Source organism: Microtus pennsylvanicus, chromosome 1, assembly GCF_037038515.1.
Source record: "Microtus pennsylvanicus isolate mMicPen1 chromosome 1, mMicPen1.hap1, whole genome shotgun sequence".
Taxonomy (NCBI): Eukaryota; Metazoa; Chordata; class Mammalia; order Rodentia; family Cricetidae; genus Microtus; species Microtus pennsylvanicus.
Window position 1 is genome coordinate 127,855,875 of NC_134579.1, and position 19,758 is coordinate 127,875,632.

The 19,758-nt window shown below is 50.8% G+C and overlaps 1 protein-coding gene across 3 annotated transcripts in view; it reads right to left on the reverse strand.

Annotated features, from left to right (window-relative positions):
- Positions 1–8,286: 8,286 nt before the first annotated feature.
- Positions 8,287–19,758, reverse strand: part of Ttc28 (tetratricopeptide repeat domain 28) — a 533,351-nt gene continuing 521,879 nt past the window's right edge. For 2 of the 3 annotated variants that reach the window (XM_075983715.1, XM_075983733.1), the window contains 8 exons: positions 18,999–19,719; positions 17,919–18,043; positions 15,891–16,122; positions 15,160–15,236; positions 14,124–14,147; positions 13,333–13,462; positions 11,573–11,680; positions 8,287–10,731 (listed from right to left, as the gene is read on the reverse strand). In XM_075983715.1, coding sequence (XP_075839830.1) covers positions 9,140–10,731; positions 11,573–11,680; positions 13,333–13,462; positions 14,124–14,147; positions 15,160–15,236; positions 15,891–16,122; positions 17,919–18,043; positions 18,999–19,719 — 3,009 coding nt within the window. In that variant the 3' untranslated portion in view covers positions 8,287–9,139. The remainder of the gene's footprint in view (positions 10,732–11,572; positions 11,681–13,332; positions 13,463–14,123; positions 14,148–15,159; positions 15,237–15,890; positions 16,123–17,918; positions 18,044–18,998; positions 19,720–19,758) is intronic. The other variant, XM_075983723.1, reaches the window with a different exon arrangement.

A 19,758-nucleotide genomic window follows, 5' to 3' on the forward strand; every position in this document is an offset into this window, starting at 1 on the left:
AACTCACTCTGTAGACCAGATTGATCTTGAACTCACAAAGATCCATCTGCTTCGGCCTCCCAAGTGCTGGGATTAAAGACATGTGCCACCACATCTGACTACTCTATTTCTTTTTTTTTTCTTTTTTTTTTTTTTTTTGGTTTTTCGAGACAGGGTTTCTCTGTAGCTTTGGAGCCTGTTCTGGAACTCCCTTTGTAGACCAGGCTGGTCTCGAACTCACAGAGATTATTTCTTTTTTTTAAAGGACATTCTTTATTCTTTTTTCTTTTCTCTCCCAAGCCTACATATATTTTAAAATACACTGTAAACCATTTAGATCTTTTTTTTTTGTTTGCTCCCCTCCCTGTCTGAATCTGTTTTTAATCCTTTTTAAAAAAAAATTTCTCAGGATTTATGTGGAAATTCTTGCCAAATGTTTGGTGCCACATGGCGGCTCAGTTGTTTGTAACTCCAGTCCCAGGGGATCTCTTGTCCTCTTTTGACCTCTGAGGGTGCTGCACACACATGCAGGCAGAACACCCATACACAAAAAATAAAAGAAAAAACCCAGTGTATACAAGAGTTCTGACTTTGGCATGATGCTGCCAGGCAGAGAAGAACTCAAATTAATTCCCTCTCTGGTGACTTACAGGGCAGGCCATGAGCTCTGCTTCTGGGAGCTGATTTAGAAGTTTTTAGTTATATAACTATATTGAGGGTATTTATACGACATGGAGTATTATTACCCCTGGAAGCCCAAATGTACAGTTGCTACTAATTAAATAAATGTGCTGGCCTGGGCAATGGTCATCTGATACACAAAGTGCTGTCTAGATGCTACCATGTCCCTTTAGTTTGTTGGACTCAGATGTTTTGACCTAGTTTTCTGGAGCAGACACAAGGCTGTCGCTCCCCTGCTGTTTGTGGGTATTAATTGTGCTGGGGGCATCATACATGGGAAAGTCTGGCAGAGGGTGTTAGAGGGAGAGTTACCACACTGTGGTGCTGTGGCAGCATAAGCATAAAAGAAGCCCTAACAAGCAGGAAACTTCCAGATCAATGGGTGTCCCACCACTAGCTGTGTAGGCTGTGAGCTTCTCATGCAGCCTGCCCGCCCGAGGCTTTGGTTTGTAAGTTAGGGCACTCAATTCTGCAACTGGGACAGCCAGTTACAGCTGCAGTGTCTCAAAATGTTATAGACCTGTTCACCATCCCAGGACTTGGGAGGTGGAGGCAGGAGGATCGTTCAAGGCTAGTCTAGGCTACATGAGACCCTGCCTCAAAACAAAAACATGAGGGAAGGAAGGGAAAGTAGCCAGCTTCTCCTCACCCACACATCCCTGCATTGCTGTTGCTGCACAGGCTTTGTCTTCAGCACGGCCACAATGTGAACTGCACAGCACACACTCTGTCCTCAGTCCCAGGAATTCCCTCTGCTAAAACTATTGGGTCTTATACCTGAGGATGCTTAGAGATGCCCATTTAGGGCCAGTGCTCCGCCCCTTTGGAATGCCAATAGCCAATGCCAGTAACACACACATCCATTTCAAAGCCCTCTTTTTTTTTTTTTTTTTTTTAGAATTTGTTTTGAGACAGAGTCTCATGTACCCCTATGTTAACAAGGCCTTGAACTTAGGTCCTCCTGCCTCTACCTCCTTAGTGCTGAGATTACAGGTAGTACCTCCATACTAAGCTATTTTCTTCATATTTAAAATACAGGAATAGGGTAGGGAGTAGTTGACTTCTCTCGCCACCCAGCTCCTGAATAAATACACAGACTTATTCTTAGTTATGAATGCCCAACCTTAGCTTGGCTTGTTTCTAGCCAGCTTTTCTAGCTTGAATTACCCCATTTCTCTTTAACTACATTTGTCCCTGGGCTTCTTACTTTCTTTTCTTCTTACTCCATGGTTGGCTGTGTGGCTGCATCCTCTTCTCTCTCCTCGCTGTTCTGTAGCCTTGTCTTCCTATTTATTCCCCCGTCTGGCAGTCCGGCCTGTCCCTCTCCTGCCTGGCTACTGGCCATTCAGCTTTTTATTAGACCAACTAGGTGTTGTAGGCAGGCAAAGTAACACAGCTTTACAGAGTTAAACAAATGCAACAAAAAAGAATGCAGCCCATATTTGTATCATTAAAAAATATTTCATAGCATACACACATATTAAGCTAATAGTCTACAGCAGCAGGGGCAGTGGACCCAAGTGCCCACAGCCAGCCGTCACTCTAACTCCAGGGGACCTACTGCCCTCTTCTGTCTTCCACAGGCACTACACTTTGTGTACTTACACTGTCACTACCCCCCATACACACACATAAATACAATTTTTAAAAAATCTTTTAAAAATGCAGGGATTTGGGCTGGAGAGATGGCTCAGTGGTTAAGAGCACTGACTGCTCTTCCAGAGGTCCTGAGTTCAATTTCCAGCAACCACATGGTGGCTAACAACCATCTATAATGAGACCTGGCGCCCCCTTCTGGCTTGGGGGCACACATGGAAGGAATGTTGTACACATAATATAATAAATAAATAAATATTTTTTTAAAATGCAGGGATTTAAAGACCAACCTTCCTGTGCATAATAACATGGGCCTATCTTTTTATACTCCCTACTCATATTGGATTGGTTTGGACATGGCACCTTACTTTCCTATTTTCAAAATCATTTGTAGAGACAGAGTAGCTGGCCCCTGGAAGGCATCTGGCCTTTTCTTTTGGAAGCTGTCGGTTGGGCTGGGGCCAGGCGACTGTCGCTGGCTTCTCCCCAGTTCCTATTTGAAGGTTAGTTTCTGGCTAGCCATTCTTTTCCCTGGGAAATAACTGAGATCGAGAGTAAGCAGGATTGTAAGGTGCTTCGTGACACTGCTGTGGCTCCGCTCCCAGCAGCCCCCAAGGCTGCCTGGTGTAGTGGGGAGCTGCAGGAACCATTAAATGTTAGGGGCTGGTGTGTGGCCAGCGGTGGCTTGCCTTTGAAAGGGAAGTAATTGTGGGGTCCCATCTCTTATTCCTCACTTTTCATCAGACAGTGATCAGGGTTTGTGTCCTTGTGCTTTTGCCCCTATGTGTCTCCACCCCACAGGCTTAGAGCAGAGGTCAAAGACTTACACTCACCTGATGAAATCACCCTTTCTCTTTGTAAACTGAAGCCTCAGGTATTTCTTACAGTATCAGAAAGCAAGCTAGCAAAATGGCACACAGCTGCCAGTGCCCTCTGCACCCCTACTACTGGGCCTATTACAGTCGAGGTCAGCATGTTTTTTCTACTGATAGCATCTCTGCTGATAGCGTTTCCTCCTGCCCGCCCCACCTACTCCTCTGCTCTGCTCTAGCATCTCCTCTGATTTCCTGAATTGCCTCCCTTGTGCCCAGTCAGCTGACCCCTTGCACTTGTGACTTCGAGCTGCGGCCCTGCCCCAGGGTCTTGCAGCTACATGTAGAACTTGTTCAAGCATCTACACACCACTTCTTTTGTGGAATTGCAAGTTGTTTTGCTTTTTGTTTTTGTTTTAAATAACTTTGTAAAGGTTTATTTACTTGCTATGTATACAGTTTTCTGCCTGTGTGTATGCCTGCAGGCCAGAAGAGGGCACCAGATCTCATTACAGATGGCTGTGAGCCACCATGTGGTTGCTGGGAATTGAACTCAGGACCTCTGGAAGAGCAGGCAGTGCTTTTAACCTCCGAGCCATCTCTCCAGCCCCCTGTTGTTGTTGTTGGTTTTAAGACAGAGTTTTTCCTATTATATCTTGGAGCTCCATATGTAGACCAGGCTGGTCTCAAATTCAGAGAGCCATCTGCTTCTGTCTTTCAAGTGCTAGGGCTAAAGGTGTGCACCACCATGGCCAGGCCAGTTTTATTCTTATGGTTTTACTGTGGCTTTCTGTACCTTACCCATAGGTTCAACCAACCATCAATTAAAAGTATTTGAGAAAGTATGTCCAGATGCACTCCGTGTTTTATTACTCCCTAAATACACAGTCCAACAATGGCCATGACATTCCTCAGCCATGGGTCATGAGTTCAACAACGGCCATGACAGTCCTCAGGTCATGGGTCATGAGTTCAACAACGGCCATGACAGTCCTCAGGCCATGACAGTGCTCAGGCCATGGGTCATGAGTTCAACAACGGCCATGACAGTGCTCAGCCATGGGTCATAAGTCCAACAATGGCCATGACAGTCCTCAGCCATGGGTCATAAGTCCAACAACGGCCATGACAGTCCTCAGGCCATGGGTCAGGAGTTCAACAATGGCCACAACAATTCTCAGGCCATGGGTCATGAGCAATCACCCTCAGAGTAAGGTTTACAGAAAAATGTGCCTGACTTAGGCATGGAGCCCACAGAACTAAGTCCAAGGAGACTAAGATGGCTACTGACTCCAAATTTCCCCAAAGAAGCATACAAGTGTAAATTAAAATGTGTTTTATTGAGGTGTGTCAGGTTCCAGAAGCCTGGAAACGAGACATATACATAAGAAACATTGCTACTGTGAACAAATAAGCAAGGCCTAGGGATCCCCAGAATGGCTGGAGGTGCCTGCTGACACTGTGGTCTGTGGTGTGGCCTCTCACCCCATGGTGCCGGGGGGTGGGGGGTGGGGGTGGGGGGACAGGGGCCTCATCCATTGTAGGCAAGTGCTCTCCTGTGACTCTGCTCCAGTCCATATGTTAACGTTGCTGATTTCTGTATCAGGTAGTGTGCTTTGCATACCTGCCGAGGGACTGTAGCTCCTATGTGCAGCACGCGGCTGTGTGGTGGGGACCGGCACTCTTCTCAGCTGTTTGGGAATGATTATGTGGTCTACATTGTTGCTTTCATGGAACACCTTCCACGTGCATGTGAAGAACACAGCCTCACTGTCCAAGGCAGGTTTTCTGTTTGCTGGATTGTCTAACCTACCGCATACTCTGGTCTTTCAGCTAGCTAGGGTTATGACTTGAAGTCTCCCTCTTTGACGGGATATTTTTCAGAACTGGAACACCTACCACAGTTCCCTCAATGAGTTTTGAGACTCTGTAGTCAGTGGCACAGAGTTTAGACTTTTGCCTTTCTGTTAAGTTCATTGTCTCCTAAGTTCACTGTGAGATAGCAGGCCTCTGATTTCTTTTTTAAGATTTATTTATTATTTATATGTATATAGTGTTCTGTCTGTATATTTGCCTGCAGCAGAAGAGAGTGCCAGATCTCATTATAGATGCTTGTGAAACACCATGTGATTGCCGGGAACTGAACTCAGGACCCCTGGAAGAACAGCCAGTGTTCTTAACTGCTGAGCCATCTCTCCAGCCCAGGCCTCTGATTTCTTGTTGTATCTTTTACTTTAGGATGGAGTTTCCCCATCCTTTGTTATGCGCCATCTGAGGCTATGTGCTGTGGGGAGCTCTGCACACAGCACCGACTGTTGCCCACTCAGCTCACCTGGCATTCCTGACGCTCATTTCACCAGAGCTTTGTTCTCCTTTCCCCGTCCTTTTGTTATGGTGTTTGTCCCCCACTAATCATTTTCTCCTAGTTTGTGCTTATGCATGTTTAATGCATTTGAAAACCAGTCTACTTCCTTCTGTTCTGACATAGCAGGTTAACATCAATGTTTTTATATGTTATTGCTTAATATTTTTTGCAGTCACCCAATGGGACATCACTCCTTAAAGTGCTTGCACCCTCGCCTCTCACTGGCCCCACTCACTAGCCTCGCTTCTCTCCACACAGCGGACTGCTTTCTTCTTCCTGAAAAGCTTCCTTGAAAGTTTCCTGAGATAGGAGATCAGATTGCTAAAACCTGTTTTGTTTGTTTTTCCTTCTTATCCAAGTAACTGCTCAAGTAGATATCTCTGGCACTCCACTGTGATTCTAGGAGAGCCAAGGTGTCTAGAGTGCCTGGTGCACGTATCTCTTGCTGTCCTCCTGATGTCCCGTGGCAGGGTTACAATTGAGGTCATTCAGATGTGAACTGTGAGAAATGCATGGAAAGAGACTCAGAGACAATGGTTAAAACCGACAAGCTCATGCTTTAATAGACACTAAATCACAAAGGAAGGGCCAAGCGCCCGCAGCCTCAATAAAAATATGAAGTTCTTTTTACATGGCAAATTTCATAATATAAAAAGTTTAATGCTGTCTGGAAACTGTAATTTACCAAAAAAGTCCATGTAGGCCAAAGGTGGCTAACAATGCATATAAGGAGCGTGAATGCCAAGTGGGGAGGTGCCCAGGATGAGGGTGGGTGGGTGCTGGCACGGACGTCTCTGAAGGGCCCGCTACAAACAGGGCCCAGTTTGCAAGCCACATGTACAGTCAATTCAGATAAAACAAAATGCGAGGAAGAGCTGCGCCGTTGCCGTTTGTCTCCGTCTGAAGGGCGCAGCTGAGGGTCACTGCAGGTGCTGTGTGTGCTGGGCTGCTGGGCCCTGTGGGCAGCACCTCACCGCCTATCAGTGTGAACTGATTTCATTTCTTCTCCAAAAGGGAGGAAGGTGAGACCTGCACATTGCCACAGAGACAGTGTGGGTCAAGATGGAAGTTTTGTAGGTGATTTTTGGGTTAGTTTGCCATCAGTACTGGAGATACCTGGGGCAGCACCGAGCTCCCAGTGGGAGGCTGTTGCTTGTCTTGGGCATGTCTTTGTCTGGTAGAGCAGGGTAGAACATTTAAGAAAAAATTTATTAAAAATTTTCATTTCCTGAGCTTAAGGGAACATCTCTACGACCAGCAAAGAGGAGACAGAGAACGCTTTTGTACCTTTGACCCACATCTGTTGGCTCCTCCCATACAGGATGCAGAGCCAAGGCTAGGTAGGAGCCACCAACACTGAGTGCAAGCCTTCCAGGCTCCTGGAATACTTCCTGGCTGTGGCACAAAATCTCAGCGTCATTTCATGCTGTGTGTTCCATGAGTCACCCCTTTCTTTTAAAAGGCTGGATAATAGGTGGCTTCTGGCTGTGCAAACCAAGAGGCAAAGTCAAGACTTGTGTTGTATTTATTGACCATTTTAAAAGGCCAAATCTATCACCGGCTTATGGCCAAAACAAATAACAAAACTTCAAACTCATTCACCAGCTTTAGTCTGTGGATCTTGGTTGCCAACCTCTGACCCATGCGGAACTCTGAGTCATGTAGTCTCTTGTAATGTACCCTCTTAACGGTGTAGCCCCAAAACTTCATTTGACCGTTTCACGTGCATGGAATCACCAAGACCGACACAGCGGTGACCACATCTGCACACTGGTCCCATTATTTTGTCAACTTTGTTTCCCTTCATCGAAACTTATATCTAAGATAAATAAAAAGCATCCCAGGTACTGTTTGGCTCTTTAGTGTGAATCAGAAAACAACAGTGTACCTAGGAGTACACCAGGGCAGCCTGGGAGTCCTCCATGGCTTGACAACCGCACATGGGCTGGAGGTATTTCTGATGTCGGGCTGCATCCTGGACAAAGCACAAAGAGCCAGGCTCCTGGGCACTTGGGGGAAGAGGCTGAGGTGGTGGCTGAGGAGGACAGGACTCAGCCACCTGCATTTGTGCTGAGGTTGATTCTCGGTTGCCGAGGACCTGATTTTGCAAGTGGAATGCACAGTGCTGGGTTTGGTTTTCATTTGCTACATGGCGAGTTAGCCCCCTGCTAACATAGGGTAGTACATGCTGCTTTCATGAAGTATTTCTCTCCCAGGGATGGGGTCAGGTTAAACGTGAGAACCTTATTATTGTGTTGGTCAACAAGGCTGTTGGGTCAAATGCAGAACTCTACGGCCAAACTCACTAGAATAACATGAAGCCAGCCGACAGTGTCAGTTTTTAAAAGAGCTCACTGAGGCGGAGGTAGCAGTCCGTGGCTACAGAGTAAGTTCATAGCATAGTGTGGTGGTGCAGGCCTCAAGGCTGAGGCAGGAGAATTGCCGCAAATCTGAGAGGCTAGTTTGGGCTAGAGACCCTGCTTTAAAAAGCTACAACCAGAAACCAAACCAAAGTCAGATCCTACTCAAGCTGAGAAGTGCTCTCGTGGGTCCTGATGTCACCCCTCCACTCCTGGTAAGGTGGGCCTTGGTCATTGAGGAGTACCTGACTCTCAGTGCTAACGTGGAGTGGCCCCTGGCCTGGTGGTGTTGCGACTCCCACTGTCGCAGTGCATACACAATGACTCAGACTTGGTAGGAGCCAGGCTGTGGGGCCTGGCGATGTTGAGAGGGGTTTGCTGGGCTTGAGTTGGGAGAAGAGAATAAACGCAGCAAGGCAGCTCAAGTGGGTGTGGTTCTGGTCTAGCTAGCCAGGGGACATTTTTTTTTCCTTTCTATCTTTTATTTTTTTTTAAATAAGTAAATTGAATAATTTCAACCATATCCCCAAGAAAACTTGATTACTACTTATGGATGAATATTCAAAATTTGACATTTAAAATTTCTTGAGCTTTTAAAAATAATAGTTATAAATGCAAAGTACTATTGATAATAAAACCAAGTGTTTATCCATGTACAAAAAAGGTCAGTTATGTTTTAAAAGCACAACGTTGTGTTTTAAACCACAATTGCATAGTTCTAAAATGCCTGGGTAAGAGTACAGATTTTTTTTTTTTAAAGAAAATTCAAGTTTGGCCAACAGTGGGGTGAAAAGGCCCCACGCTTAGCTCATGGGGAGCAGCTGGGATGGAAGTGCTTTCCACACGAGTTATTGCATTGTGGCTGTGACTTCTGGTATTCACCAAAATGGCTACAATTTAATCACAAAGAATTGGCATTTTAAAAACCATAGTTCTCCTTTTGGCTAAGGTAATGCATCAGTGCAGAACTTAACTTCGAATGTTCTCTATCCCACCAGCACCTGGGAGCCCAAGAGCTGTCTGTACTCTTGTAGGAAAGGTGGGCATAGAGATTTGGTAGCAAAGCTGGTGCTGCCTTCCTCATGCAGGTCCTGTGGCAGAAGCAGAAGCAGAAGCAAGGAGGCAAAGAAGGCATGGCCATTCCCACTCCATGCAAGACCTGCTTTTGATGAATCTGACCCAGGGGAGCTACTCATGAGTACAGTGGTTTTTGGCACGGCAGTGACCTTGCCCCGGGACCCCACCTGTCTGAGGAGAGATGGTATCAGTGGCTGTGTGGGTGACTGCACTAGAAAAGGACCCCGAGACTCTGGCTGTACTGTCACTGAGTCAGGGCCAAGATATTTTTAACATTTGGAGGAAGGGAAGAGTCTTCCTGGGGACAAAAACTTGTAACCATTGGCCAAGGGCAGTCTCAGAGGGTGGGTGGTAGCTGTTGTGCTGAGGCCACCGGATGCTGTCAGCACTGGTGTCTCCGTGCACCAGTGACCATTGGTGGGGACTTTGGGTGGCATCTCATCACGCCGCTGCATAGACAGCTCCTTCAGTTCCAGTCTGTCTGCACCGCCCTCTTCTTTGCTGTGTCGAGGGGACAAGTTCAGCAGGCTAAGGACATCTCTTTTGGATGTCAAAGCTCCTGGTGCACCTCGGCATATTTTCCGAGGACCCCTGGGGGGCTGGGGTGCACTCTGCCAGAGCATCTTGAGGCTATGCACTGCCTGCACCTTCTCATCGGGAGCGTCAGCTGGACTAGAGCGAGCAGAGCCAGCTGAGGAGTAGGAGAGTGCAGGAGATGGCGCGCTGCACGCAGGGGATTGGTGGCCTGAACCAGGGGATGTGTTCCGGGGGGACTTAGAAATGTGGGCACTGTAAGGAGAGCTGGGGTACTTGAGTCTAAAGAGCGGTGGGTCTGCCAGGGAGGCTGGGATGTCACGGCCAGGTGATGGGTGGCTGCTGCTGGGCGAGCTCCGGCCATCCTTGCCCAACACCTCTGATGTGGCAGGACTGCTCACCTTGGGGAGTGATGAGCTCCTGGCTGGGGGCTGCGGTCTGGCAGTGAGGGGCGACTGCTGGCTCCTCTGATGGGACAGCACAGGTTTGCTGAAGGCGCTGGTTTCTGAAGCTCTGAAGACTGTGGTACTGTTGGGTGCTGCTCCTATGCCACCCTCTCGGTCATGCCTCTCAGTGCTGCCTGCTGGGCCACCACTCCTCTGAAGACGCTCTACTGCAAGGAGGTGGCTTTTAGTCTCCTCTAGGATCCTCTGGGCCAGCTCCTGCGGGTCGAGCTTTGGGGCGCTCTCTTCCTGGGACTTCACTGTGCTGTCCGTCTCTGTGCTGGACTGGTCAGACTCACCTGTGTCTGAGCTTGCCAGTTTTCCCACTTTCTGGAAGGGGGAGTTCGGGCTGGGGATCAGGGTCATCTTCACGGGGGAATTGGGAGTGCTAATACTTCCTTTGGAGCTGACTGAAAGCCTTGCTCCACCTGGCACCTTGATACAGGGCTGCTTGGGCTCTGGGGAGAAGCGTGCCTTCTCATCACCTTGGTAGGTTGCCAGAGGTTCCATGCTGATGATAGAGAATCCCTCATATTCTTCTTCTTCCTTGTTGCCCCCACATCTGGCCTGAGGGGACAGCTGGCGCCGTGGCAGGGTGGCTCGCTGTGGGTGGGTACTCTTGGACTTATCATAGTCCTGTCGACCTCGGGGGCCCCCACCTTCCAACCCCCCCTCGGGCTTGGAGACAAAACTCATGGAGGAGGCAATGGAGCTGAGGCTGTACACAGAGATGGCATCAGAGGCAATGCTCTCTGCCCCAGTGGGAGAGAAAGGAGGGTGCTGGTAGCCCAGGGGCAGAGCATTGGATACAGACTGTGCGGATGCCAGTGACTCCAGGGAGGATGAGCTGTCCAGGCTGAGGCGTTTGGGGAGCTCTGTGGAATCTAGGCAGAGAAAAACCGGGCCAAAGGGCAGTTAGAACTTTACAGATTGATGTTTCCTTCATAAGACATCCTTGATGTTAGGAGCTAGTAAAGACTTACACACTGCATAAGTACAACTTGAACTAAGCCCCAGTCCTCATGAACGAGAAGTAGAACACCCTAGGGCATGCCCACCCAGGAGCCACAGGCCTCTCAACCTGGGCAGCCCTTTCGGCTCCTGTCACCTTCCACTCTAGCCTTAGTCCTTACTGTTCTTGTGCATATCACTAGTGAGCTCCTACGCCAGGCTAGTGTGCAGTGGACCCATACCCTCTGCTATGTACTTTTGCCCTGCAGTAACCACAGGGCACAGAGCTCCTCCCAGTCTCCCAGCCCCCACCTCAGCAAGCACCTCGGAGATGCTCTAGAACATGATGTACCCAGGACAGCACCCCAGCCCCTCCTGCTGCTGCTTTCCTGATGTGCGTACAATGCTGTCTCACTCTGGCATCCCCTCAAGCCTTCCTGTCACAGTACGCAGTCTTCAGCAGGACCTGTTGGTTTGGCTGCCCTCAGACCATGGCTGTCATCCAGCTATCCCTGGAACAGCAGCCATCAGGCCAGGCACCCACATGACCCTGGAGTAGGACAGGCATGTCCTGATACCATGCCATGTCCCATCAGCTCCACTGTCCCCCAGCCTTGTCCCCACTTTGGTGTTTCTTAGGTTTGCCTCAGGCAAGTTGAAGAGCTTGCTGCCCGGATCCAGATCAAGGAGCTCTGTGGGCCCCGCCCCAGAAGAGGCTAACACAGACTAAACATGCCTCACTCGTGTCCTTTAGAGGGACAGGGAGTGGCTTACCGAAGAGAGACAGCAAGGACTGCAGAGCAAAGTGGGTAGTGCGCCGACTCGCCTGCTTCCCGGTCTTCAGGATCACTTCCTCCTGGCCCACTTCACACAGGTCAAAGCCTAGAGGAACATGGAAGATGCCATGTGCTGTGTGTGGTTCTCACCATAGGCAGCATGGCAGGGTGCCAGTGAAGATAGAGCTGTTGGGATTTCCCTGTTGGCTGTGATCAGGGTGTCAGGCTTTCTCTCTCAGAACAGCTACTGGGTACAGCATTACCTGCTTCTATGGAATTTTGCCTGGCTCTTCTGCCATTTTCCTGAAGTCAGGCTCTGTGCGACTAGACACTTAGCCACAGCCACAGAACAACCTGCTCACTTTCCAGGCAGATGTGCCCAGGAGCATGGCAGAGGCAGCCAGCAAACACTCTCCCAGACACTGTGGCCAAAGACTGTCCCCAGAAGAGACCAGACAGACTTCCTCCTTGAGATATCACTGAGCCTGCTGGAGACTGGGGTTGGGAAGGAAAGGGAGCTTGTATGAGGTCCCTGATGTTAGAGGACGGGCTGGAGTGCACACTGCTTCATACTGAACCACTGGCCATTCACCAAAAGGGGTCTTGTTCCCTTGCTACTTGTGGTTTGGGTTCTGACACATCTTCCATTCAGAATGAGGTTCCCTGGAGTCCGGAGTCAGCTGCTCCCACCACTGACAGCCCTGTGCTAGGTTGACAGAGGGAACTCAGATGCGGATGGAAAGACTCTTACGACCAGACCTGCCACTACTGCTCTCCTCCCCACACTGCCTCCAGGAGGGACCAGATGTGTGTGTGTGTGTGTGTGTGTGTGTGTGTGTGTGTGTGTGTGTCTTCCTGAGCACCGGCTTAGAGACACACAGGACACCAAGTGGAAGCAGCTTCAGGAGGAGCCAGGACTGGGATTATTTCCCTTCTGAACTGGTCCCCATGATCTAACTGGTAGAGGGGTTGGAAACATGGCATTCACAGATGGGGAGGGCTGACTATCCACACCACACTACTCAGTTTTAGCCTTGATGATAGAAAAAGATGGAGCCGCACCTTCCAGTATCACTGCCACGAAGGCAGCTGATAGCGAAGACAACCGTATGGTATGGAGCCAACTTTTCCCATTTGCCTCTTCTGCTTCTGGTGGCATTTGTATATACCAATTCACCAGATTTGCCTTAATTCAGGACAAAAACCAAATAGCCCAGAACATAGAGAGCACCAAGTGTGGGTTTGCCTGCTACCTTAGAAATATATGACTGAAAACACAGGCAGCTAGCCCCCAGCTGTGAGTAGATGCCCAGGACAGAGCATAAGGATGCAAGTACAGTGATGTCCGATGTTCTCTGTGGTAGTGGCATCATATCGGCATCCTCTACAGACTGTCTTTGACATCACTCAGAGGCCTCCTCATCTGGCCTGGAGGCCCTGGCCCTGCTCTCGGCCTGGTGTGCCCACATCCCTAACCTAACCTCGTGGTGCCCTTAGTCCTCCTTCCCTTACTGCTAGTCTCTGAGGCCTGGCCTGGCCACTGTCCTTCCTCCAGCCAGCAGCCCCCTGCAGATGTGGGAAAGCTTGGTCTGTTCTGGGAACATAAGGACAGACTAGAGGACATTGTAATAGAGGGAAGCAGGCTGAAGCATCAGCATCTTTGGTTGATCTATTTCTATATAACTAGGCTTTACCCAGCAGAAAACCAAGGGAAAACAGCAAAGAAAACTGAAATTTAGTCAGGGTACTTGGTCCTACCGAGAGCTGCCAGAAACTCATGACACCCTGGGAGACGCCACAGCTGGACACTGAGGGAGACCGGAATGGGAGCTGAGGCAAAGTCCTGTTCCTTCTCGCAGGCCTGCAGCTGGACCAGCACCTGATGGAGCTGAGGGGGGGATAGATAGATGTGAGCATAGGCCTGCCAGACTTTGGCCTACCCTGCCTAAGCCTTATGTCACCTGCCATGTATTGCTGACCTCTCATGACACCTGCTGCCTCTGGAGGTCCCTGTACAGTGTGGTCATATCTCCTGCTGGTCATGGATAGTGGGGCAAGGATGTGTGAGGGGTAAAGGTGGGGAGCCTCCTGGGGCCCCAACTCTGCTTCAGTCTCTGCCTTCCACGAAGCAGAGGAGAGGCTGTGGAGTTGGGGGAGGGGAACTGGGGTTGGCTCCCTCTGTTTTAGATTATGTACTTGGTTAGACCATCTTTAGGAAGATTTGAACACTACATCTTGTAACCTCAAGTTCATGGAAGAGCTCGGGTGACCCACTTAAGTGTCACTGCGAAGTCTGCTTCTGGAGTGCGACTGTTCTTCCTACGTCTGTCATTGCTTCTGTCCCTGCTGCTGTAGTGGAACCTCAGAGGTCAAATCAAGGACAGAGTTGAACAGGAAAGGGGTAGCCAGAGCAGAGGAGGGGACAACCCCAGCCCAGAGCTCTGTGCCAGCGTGCATGTGCACAGCCAGTGATCTCAGAGCTGCAGGGCACTGGGATGGGCGGGCAAGGTGCTCACCTGACAGCAGTTGCTATTTAAAGTTGTACTCACCATTCCCACCATATTTTTAACAGCCTTCAGCCAGCAGAGTATGAGAGAGAGAGAGAGAGAGAGAGAGAGAGAGAGAGAGAGAGAGAGAGAGAGAGAGAAGAGAGTTTAGATTCAAGCATAGCAGTTATGCACACAAGCTGATCGCTGCTGTAGGAAGCACTGCACCGCACCAACCTGGCTCTGACCAGGGAGAGGAGCGAGAGGCAGCAGGGGACACAAGGAGAAGCAGCTGTGCCTCAGCCAGCATCCAGCTGTTCTGGGGCCCACAGTGAGCAGACCCAGAGTCACTTTGTTCCATGAAAGCAAGAGTCGTAAAGAGCTGGCACACTTTAAGGCTCCCGGCCTCATGTTCTGCATTCTTGTCTGGAGAACACAGAGCTGCATTCTGGATATTTTAACATGCAATATTCTATACAGCAAGCAGATGAGGCATGCTAATTATATACCAGCAAGAACTCAAGGAAGTCAGGTCCCTGACTGCTAACAGCCCCAGGGCAGAGTAGTCTCCAGGAGCCATAGAGGATGTCTACCCTGGTGAAGTTCACATAGGGAACCCATATTGACTCATGGCCAAGACTGGCTTATATACCTCAGGGCAACATGCACTACTGTATCAAGTTACAGCCTCCAGCATGGCCAGGAAAGCACTATGCGCCCTTGCATGCCATCCTTAGGTCCTCCCACACACACTGGACCCGAGGAAGGAAAGTCAGAGGGACATAGAAGCCACGGGATCCTGATCAAAATTCTCATAATCCCTGAATCCCACCCACATTTCTTCAGAGTAGCCTCTTCTTCAAAAGCTGCCTTGCTTTGCCCTCAGTGCTGTGCTCAGGGCCTGGCTCAACGCCTGCTGGTCAGTTAGCTGAGAAAGCTGGGTGAGGTGGCAGGGTGAATGGAGGGTTCTAGAGATACATGGCCCCTAGAACCTGTCAAGAACCTGTCTGTAGACTGCCTATTCAGAGGTGCCGTTCCCTACGGCAGGGAAGCCACACTCTGTACTCCTGTTGGGTCTGTCCAGCCTGGCTTTACTTACCCGGCTAATAAGCTGCTCTCCAGTTTCCGAGGCTGTGATGAGCTTGCACAGTGCTTGGAGGGCCGGGCTGGGCAGACCTGAATCAGGACAGAGGAGCAGATGTTACTCAGTCAGTCTTGGCACTCCAGGGGAAAGAGTTTCAGATGTTCAGTGCTGAGGGCAGTTTGCCAGAGGGTGGCCCAGCCAGAGACATGTCCCTGTGTGGCTTAGGACAGAAGCATGTGACCTCCAGAGAAGAGGGACCCCGACCCTGCATTTCACTCTCCCATAGTGATGTTTTCAGAATGCCCTGGTCCCCAGTGGTCCACCTCTGTGTCACCCTAGTTGGTCTGTAGTTTTGCCAGAAGCATGGCAGCTGCTGATCTGTAACCCAGGACCACTGAACGGAACCGAGGGGAACAAAGCCTAGGTGACCACTGTACACAGGGAGACTGGGTGAGGCAGGCACCAGCCAAGCATCAGTGCCTGTTTGGGATTCTGCTGCTTATGGAGATAATTCTAGCTGCGTTTATTTTTTTTTTTTTTTACTAGGGTTTCTCTATATCAGCCCCAGCTGTCCTGGAACTTTCTCTGCAGACCAGGCTGGCCTCAACCTCACAGAAATCCACCTACTTCTGCCTCCTGAATGCTGGGATTAAAGGTGTGTGCCACCACTGCCCAGCCAGGTCTAGCATTCTTGTGACTCACGGCCCCTTCTGTGTTACCCCCCACCTTTGCCCACAGCAGCTTACCCAGCAGGGCCTGGAGAGTGCCGCTGCATTGCTGCAGCCTCTCGCCTGGGTCTGAGGTTGGAAAGAAGACAGCTGCCGGCAGGCCGCTGGCAGCAGGGTCCAGCCGGAAGCCCACAGCAGTGAGGAGGGCCTGCCATCCGGGGATGCCACCCACTTTGTTCTCCACACTCTGCTGAGATGTGTACATGGCATTGCGCTGCCCATTCTGGATGCGCTGCAGGGACTTCTCCACCTGGTGGGGAACAGACAGTTAGAGAGCCAGGTCAGCTCTGTTCCTCTTCCTGGTGCTTTGGGGGAAGTCAGTGCAGTGCTGACTGCTGCGGCCCAGAAAGCCCATTTTACCTAAGGACTAAGGACATAGAGCTCACTGGGCCTTAGGCATAGGAGGGTATGATGGTCAGGATCTGGTCATCGGAGCTCTATGGCTAGGGCAAAGGAGAAGTCTGCCCTTCTTCACTCTACAGACACAACAGCAAATTGCAGAAAACAGTGCCCAGCCCTTCCAACTCTCATTTTCTGCAGAACTCTGGGATTTACCCAGAAAATGCACATGTCAACAGCATTGCTCCCTGATTGGCTTGTCAAGTCACTTCCAGTGGACACCTGGCTTTGTCCTGAGATGCCACAGGACAAAGTCTTGGAGGCATATGGCTTCCTGCAGGAGAAAGAGGCACTTTACAAGAAAGTATGGCATGGGAGCCTGGTGTGTGGCTGTGGTGGTTACTAACCACGGATGGAGCCTGGTGTGTGGCTGTGGTTACTAACCAAGGATGGAGCCTAGTGCATGGTTGTGGTGATTACTAATCACGGATGGAGCCTGGTGTGTGGCTGTGGGGTTATTAACCACGGATGAAGCCTGGTGTGTGGCTGTGGTGGTTACTAACCACGGATGGAGCCTGGTGTGTGGCTTGGTGGTTACTAACCACGGATGAAGCCTGGTGTGTGGCTGTGGTTACTAGCCACGGATGGAGCCTGGTGTGTGGCTTGGTGGTTACTAACCATGGATGGAGCCTGGTGTGTGGCTCTGGTGATTACTAACCATGGATGGAGGAAAGCAGTAAACACTCTTGTATCTTGAGGCCTCATAGGGCCCCCAAGAAGCCAGGCTGGACAGAGGAGTGTGGGGAAAAGGCACTGCTGCCTAAGAGAAGTGTGCAGTGACATGGAAGGAGTGCTTTGAACGTGGCGGGGAACTTGAAAGGGCCCAGGGCTGTAGCCATAGGATGTCAATCTCTCAGCATCCTTTGGGTCTGGGGTGTGGCTGCTCACAGCGGGACTAGGCTCCCTTAGGTACAGTAATGCTGACTCCCTAAGGTTCAGAACCTCCACACAGACCCAAGCTTGAAGAATGGATATGCGAAGGGAGCTACCAGGCCCAGGGTGTAGGTCTGGAGGGCCTAGTTTGATTCTTCCCCATGAGATAAGAGGTCTGTCCACCTGGACTGCAGCCTACTCCCAGCTCATGTAGCAGGTCTTCTGCAGGAGCTTCTAATCTGGTGCTTGCTCTAGGCCTGTGAGGTAACCACAGACCATTGTGTGTTCATGCTACATGGATCCCAGCCTGGGCCAGGGCTGGTTTGGGAATGACTGGGAACTGTTCTCCATGCTTTCAGCAAAGGAGAAAGATGGGACAAATTTAGTGTGACTTTTGTTTTGGGGTCTTTTGTAGTCTGGGTCAGACTTTAACCCCTGGTCCTTCTAGCTGTCCCTTCTGTGTAGCTGTCTTAACTTACAACGCCTGCTGTGCAGATGCCTTATGGTCTCATGAAAACTGGGCTGGCCAAGGGCACACTCAATCCTTTCCTGAGTTGGTCTGTAAGCTGCCAAGTCTTCCTGCACTCCTGGGACTCATTCCCGATACCCTCCCAGGGACCTTGAAGTATCAGCATTTTGCTTTCCTTCAGGTAAGAAACCGGGCAGTTGGATCTGGTTAACCATGCCTTGCGCTGGGTTCCCCATCTCGTGCTGCCCCAGCTGGTTCTCACTGGCACCTTGCTCGGGTTCCCCAAGGGTCCCATCAGCCCTTACCAGGTGCAGCAGCACTCGTAGGGCATCCCGTGCCCGCTCTGGGTGCTGCAGGATCTCTGTGAGGGCCTGGCCGATGAGCGAGGAGGGGCTGTTCAGCTTTACATCACTCCCGACAAGTGTGAAACCTGAGGACGGCACAGAGGGACCTTAGGGGACAGTACTGCTTCCCTGATCATTTCCTCCCAAGTGCTCAGCTGGGTGCTGCTGGGTGTACTCTCAGTCCCTGGCCTCTTGGACACCCACACCACCTGGCTGTCTCAATGAGTGCCAGGAAGGTGCCTCCAGACCAGCCACTAGCCTGGGCACTCTGAAACTTCTTTGTCAAGAGGCCCTGTGGGAGAGAGAACCTGGGGCAGAACCAGCAACCAGAGGGGTAGAGGTGTTGTTCCTCCAGTTCAGAAGGAGCAACCTGAGCTAGCACGAAAGACCAAAACCAGCTAAGCAACAGAAGCCAATCCATCTCCTTCCTGAACCCTTAGTTCCTTTGCCTGCCTGGGTTGTGCATAAAGAAAAACAAATGAACGCCACTTTTAAACAAGTACACTCCACCCAGGAAACCAGCACAGGGCAGGGAGCCCCTGTAGGAATGAAGGGCCAGGCAGTGGGCCTGGCCTTCTACATAGATGCTGTGGAGTATGGACAGGACAGGTGTGATCTCAAGGGGCCATGGGTCACTGGAACACCTGCCCTACCAGAGCACCAGAAGTTCAGTGGCACAGCCATGCCGTAGCCTTGTGTTGCCTTGGTGGATGGTAAGGGCTGCCCTGAAGGAGCCACAATACCTGCCAGGGACACAGAACTGCAGAAGGGCTGGTGAGCTCTACACAGTACGCAGTCTTGTCTACATCGTCCAGAGACCAGATCAAGGGTCACAGGGTTTTAAAGTCAGGCGTCACTATGACAGACACCCACTGTCCACTAACCCCGAGAGCCAGGCATTCACACTGAGGGTGGCAATGGTGCCTCCAGGTGCTTTGTATGAGGGCTTTGGCACTCAGAGCCTGCGTCCTGCCCTCCCCCAACTGCAGAATGAGACTGGGAGGACCACCCAGGGCCCACCGATAGGTTTCAGCTGCCTACCTGCCCAGTTGGAGGGGTGTGAGAAGGCCTTGCTGCTTTGCACTGCCTTCATGGCCTCACCTAGAGAGGCACTGGCCTTTAGGCCATTCAGCAGGGATGAGTAGAAGGCATGAATAAACATCTTAGAAGCTGCTACTGGCACTGGCCACAGAGCCACCAGTACACACTGTGCACCAGCAGCTAGGAAGGCCCGTGTCAGGGCCACCAAGCCATCTGCTGTGACTCGGCTATTGGCCTCCTGGGAAGAGCTGAGCACCACCAGCTTCACAGACAGCCGCAGGTCCAGGAGGTCAGCAGCTGAGAGGAGCAGCTCCCGCAGTGGTGGGCAGTCTGAGATGCTTTCTCCATCGCTTGCGTCATCTTGCACCCGCAGTGACTCGGGGATCGTGTAGGGGTGACCGAAGGAGCTCTTGCTGCCAGGAGGGTTGCCCTCCATGTTGGGCGTGAGGACTAAGGCTGATAGTTTCCAAGAGACATGGGTAGCAAAGTGGACACACTCAGCCTGGGTCAGTGCGCTCATGACCCTCTCCTTGGTGGCCATACTGCCCACAAGGGGCTGACAGCCCAGAAGCTCTGATACCATGTATGCTTCCTCCTCTGCAGAAGGCATCGGACCCCACAGCCACCTGTCCATTACTGCTGATGGGAGCTTGGGGTTGCCTATGACCGCGGCCATGGCAGTGGAGCTGGAATATGTGGGTGGGGTCTTCCTCAGGTGACACTATAAGGGAAGGAAACAGCACTGTCAGCAGGGCATCTG